Source organism: Stegastes partitus, unplaced genomic scaffold (assembly GCF_000690725.1).
Source record: "Stegastes partitus isolate 25-593 unplaced genomic scaffold, Stegastes_partitus-1.0.2 Scaffold49, whole genome shotgun sequence".
Classification (NCBI taxonomy): Eukaryota; Metazoa; Chordata; class Actinopteri; family Pomacentridae; genus Stegastes; species Stegastes partitus.
The window spans coordinates 264,929-269,926 of NW_007577780.1; the positions used below are offsets into that span (position 1 = coordinate 264,929).

At 38.6% G+C, this 4,998-nt stretch overlaps 1 protein-coding gene across 1 annotated transcript in view; it reads left to right on the top strand.

Annotated features, from left to right (window-relative positions):
• The first annotated feature begins 668 nt into the window (after positions 1 to 668).
• The window catches only part of nmur3 (neuromedin U receptor 3), a 5,936-nt gene continuing 1,606 nt past the window's right edge, over positions 669 to 4,998 (top strand). The window contains exon 1 of the mRNA XM_008306908.1: positions 669 to 1,568. Within this exon, the coding sequence (XP_008305130.1) occupies positions 731 to 1,568 (838 nt within the window). The 5' untranslated portion in view covers positions 669 to 730. The remainder of the gene's footprint in view (positions 1,569 to 4,998) is intronic.

Here is a 4,998-nt window from a genome sequence, read left to right on the forward strand (position 1 = left end):
AACAAGATGTTCCGGTCTAGTTTATTGTGTTCATGCACTAAAATAGTTGGCTCCAGTACTGCCTGCTGCTTCTTATCTCACTGAAAAATGAAGTGTCTGAAGAACTTTAGGATGCCAGAACTTCTGCCATGTGGGATTATAAAATGTTGTCAAATATGAATTAAAAAGCAACTGCTTTGATAATCTATTAACTGTTTTTTTCAGGTTCTCAAAAATGTGTCAGATTACAAACACAATACAAATGCTGCTTTTCTCAGTCACTTGATTGTAATCTGGCCACCTTTTGGTTCAGTTTTTCACCTTCGGCTCTCTAAAGTTAAAATGAAAATATTTGCTTTTTTTTGTATTTTATAGACAAAATTATTTAGACAGAATACTTGCAGTTGCATTCCCAGTCCTGCTAGTTTCATTAAGCATATCTTCCATTTGAAGCACACCAGACCAAATAATTAAATGTAAAGCTTGTAGTTACGATTTAATGAGTTGTGGGATTTTATTAATCATCGGATTTATGAAAGAAGAAGGAAGACGAAATGTTAAACTGATGTTTGACCCCAGTCAGCATCATCAAAGGGCTGTTATTCAGAAAGAATCCTCTTCTGATCACAACGCTGTTTCATGTTTCTATTTTTTTTTTTTTTTCATAGCGGGACTGCAGAGCTGAACAAACCCAGAAATCGGCGCAGAATGCATTGACATCTCTCAGTTTTTCCACCCAGCTCTCCTTACAATGGAACGCTCTTTGCAGGGTTTCTCTTTAAATGTATCCAAACTGTTCTACAACTCCAGCAATGCCACTGGGAATTACACCAGCGACCAACTGACCGAACTCAGCCTCTTTGAAATTCTGGGTCCAAAACGGTCTCCCTTTTTTTTCCCGGTGACCAGCATTTACCTTCTCATCTTTCTCACTGGTTTGTCCGGAAATCTGCTCACGTGTGCGGTGATAGCGAAGCACAAGAAGATGCGTAACCCCACCAACTTTTACCTCGTGAGCCTGGCTGCGTCGGACCTCCTCGTGCTTTTGTTTGGGATGCCGTTGGAGATTTATGACCTGTGGCAAAACTACCCGTTCCCCTTTGGCGAGGGCGGCTGCTACTTCAAGACCTTCCTCTTTGAGACTGTGTGTTTTGCCTCCATCCTCAATGTCACAGCTCTCAGCGTGGAGAGGTACATAGCTGTGGTGCATCCGCTCAAAACGCGATACCTGTCGACCAACCAGCACGCCAAACGGGTCATCACCATCGTGTGGGCGGTGTCGATGACCTGCGCCATCCCCAACACCTTGCTGCACGGCATCTTCTACCTGCCAGAGAGAATGGAGGAGTCGGCCATATGCACCGTGCTTAAGCCCCTGTGGATATACAACATGGTCATGCAGATCACAACGGTGTGCTTCTATTTTGTGCCCATGATGGTGATCAGCATGCTGTACCTGGTGATGGGCCTTCACTTGGGCAGAGAAAGGCAGCAGTCCAGTGGGAGCCTGGGAAAGAACAGCTGCAGCAACACTCGAAGAAAGATTAGGGTGGAGAACGGGCGCAGGAGACAAGTCATCAAGATGCTCTGTGAGTTCTTTTTTCTCTCTTTAGAAAGCTTGCATTGTTCCGATAGGCGCCTCTGAATCGAAAACATATATCCTCTAATCTGTGTTATCAATGCCACGACATGTTCCCAAAGACAAAACGAGAAGAGAACAATGAGTAAATAATGACAGAGACCCGTCTGTTGTCTACATCGATCATTTGTATTCTGAAGGGCCTTCTTTTGATTCACACCCTGTAATGTCTGAAAGGATTTCATGCTGGCGCAGTTCTTACAGTGTACAGTCCTGTGTTGTAAGAGAGAGATGTTTATTTGCGGTTTTATTTCTTACCTTGCAGCTTTTCAAGATAAATTCCTTTCCAGACTTTCAAATCCACTCGTCATCTAAAAATCCCTTCCCCTATAGCTGATAAAATAAGAGCTGGTATAGAATTCCATTAGTAAACAGCCTGGGGACATAATTTGTGAATCAGCTTCTTAGTGTAAGTGTTGTGTTTCTACAAAGTCCATCAGCAACACAGTTTCATGGCATTACTGGCATTTTCATGAAAAATTTCTCGATCTCTGCTTTTGTCAAAGCTCTTGTCATGAGTTGAAGTGAAAGATGCTCAGCTGGAATAAGCTGATGTCAAGTCTTTCAACACACCATCACTGTTTAGCATAGCAGGAACCAGCTGCTAGTTTTTCCAATTTTGTTTCTAGCAAGATGGAATGACAGGTTTCAGATTAATGAGGGTTCATATGACATTATTTATATATATATGTTTTCTATCCATAAGTGTAGCTCATTAAGTGACAAATGTTTTATCTAATCCATTATCCAGAGTTTTTATGTTAAATAGCTGTTTCAGGGTAGTGGTCTGTAATTACTGAAATAGTGACACATAGCCTGACTCCTACTAATTTATGAGGCTGATACCAATATTTGAGAGCTAAAAAAAATCAGATAATTTATATTTTTTAAGCTATTTTTGACATCAACACATGACATAAACATCCTAACCCCAAAACTGAATAGTATATGAAGAGTTCATTTAGAAAAACAGATAACTCCATTTTTGTCGATTTTCAGAAAATGTATTTTTTTGTTGTTTGCTTGAGATAATATCAACCAAACTGAAGTTGAGTGGATTTGACTAAGCAAAAATGACAGAAAATAGAGACAACTCAAGTTTGATTGATATTGTCTCAGGTAAACGATGGAAAAGTGGATTTTCTGAAGGTTTGTGTAGATGGACTTTTTGCAAATGAACTCTTCATATATTGTTTATAAATAACCTCAAACTTTTCCTTTTTTTTTATCATACAATTTCTTTTTGCAATATTAATACATATGCAAGGAGATTTTATATGATATACACATTTTCTATATAGTATATTCAGAATCAGCATAGAAGGTTTTCCAAAGGCATCTAAAGGCCAAAATAATCCAATTTACAATCTTTTTAAGCCTAAAGGCACTCTGTGGGTTTTCTTGTAACCTAACAAAGCCTATGCTTAATTTTAATAAAGCACACTGTAATTAATAAATGTAATTTAATTTTAAGCGTGATGTGCATACCCCAGAGGTCTAACTTATGTGTCAAAAGCATGTTCCTTCTTCCTCTTTCCTACCTTTGTCGGCTTTTTTTTTTTTGCAGCCTATCTTGGCAAGCAGGTAGGTGCTTGTACAACTGCATGGGAAAAAGAAAACTGGGGCAAACAGCTCCACAATGCTACTAGATGTCTAAAACTTCAAAGGGAACCTTTAATACATTCCTGACAAAAGCACTAAACCTTAAGAAATGTTGTGCATCAACATAGATTCTTGAGGGCTTCCTGTCCACTAACAGGGAGATAGTTTTTGTGAAGTCCACAATGAAACGCCAATGTTTTATTTTTTGTGATTTTTGAAGAAAAAAAGAGTTTTGATGCTTCAATTACAAAATAAGAAAATAAAACTAAATTACCATGTATGCACTTAAAGTTTGAATCAAAGTCTGATTCGATAGACCCAGCTAATCATTATCCTCTCCCTACTCTATTGTGTCTTGCTGAAAGCACACATCTTTACACAAAATGACTTCATCTCTGCTGTATGCCCAGCATGTTTAAATACAGCACGAGAGGTACAGAAACTGTGAGTGAATGACGTTCAGTATAGATGACGTGCATCTTCACAGTTTAATGCGTTTAATGCCTGCCTCTATAAGCTGCTCAATCAATCAGTCAACATGTACTCACTAAACTAATTTCCTCCTACTGTAATGTTATAAAGGACAGTAAGCAGATACATATAGAGTGTTTACTGTACGTCAAGCTTCCCTTACACACTGAACAGATCCAAGTGCAAAAGATGACTTTGTGTCCTGTACACTCCTAACACTTTATGTATTAGTTTTTGTGTGAGGGTTTTCTTTTAAGTGGTTGGTTCACAGGCAGCACTTGAAAGTGTATTCAGCATCACCTTCAGATCCACCAAATGTTCACAAAACTTATCTCTCTCAGCATCCATTGGGATATTGGAAAACAGTGCCAGGGAGTTTTATCAGCGTTGACTCTAATTTAAACTCATGCTGTGTAACCAAAACTTTGTTGAAACCTACTGAACTTTTGTGAAGATCCCAAAGTTTCCAAACACACAGAATAAATCAGGCTGAATTTTTTTTAATGAAATGTGTCTAGCTGTGATGCAGAATATATGTTTCTATTTGATGCATTCATAAAACACACATCAAACAAGTGAGATACTGTTTTTAACCATAAACCTTTATATAAGGGGAAAAAGGTGAAAAAAATGTATGCTATGGAGTTAAATTGGCATCTGAAAAAGTCTGTAGTTTGAAAAAGAGATGAACCAAGTGCTGAATATCTGCCCTCATCACATTTATAAATATCTTGGCAGTGTGCAAAGTGCCACTAAGATCACAACAAAGCCTGCTCGATGCCATATGACCAGCATCATAAAAAGCCGAGTGCAGACTGTGTTTGCTGCACCTCCTTCAGTGAGAGCACCCAGAGAGCATTAGGCACGGATCATTAGGAGGAATGTAAGAGTGCACCATCACAAAATGATGTCGAGTATCCTCGGCTGCTCTGAGGTATACATTCACAACCGGCCACAAATGATTGTTAAATCCTAAAGTTATTAAGACTTCTTATACTTGTGTGTCTTTGTTTTATCTGTGGGCCACAACAGACAATAGTTTCTCCAGCTTTTGTCATGCTTAGGTGAGAATATATGAGAACCAGTCCACATTTTTCCTGAAATGGGATTTTCTATTACAATTTGGACAAGCATATTGTGAGTTTGTCTTTTGTGGATGGTGGATTGTGGCTGGTAAAGTGCAACATAAGCTGAGCATGAATTTCAAAAATAGGTTAATGTCATGCTGAACTGACACTTTTCTAGATTATCTTGAGGTTTTGTTTGCTTTCAAAAAATCTTTAAACAATCAGATTGAGCACTGTTGT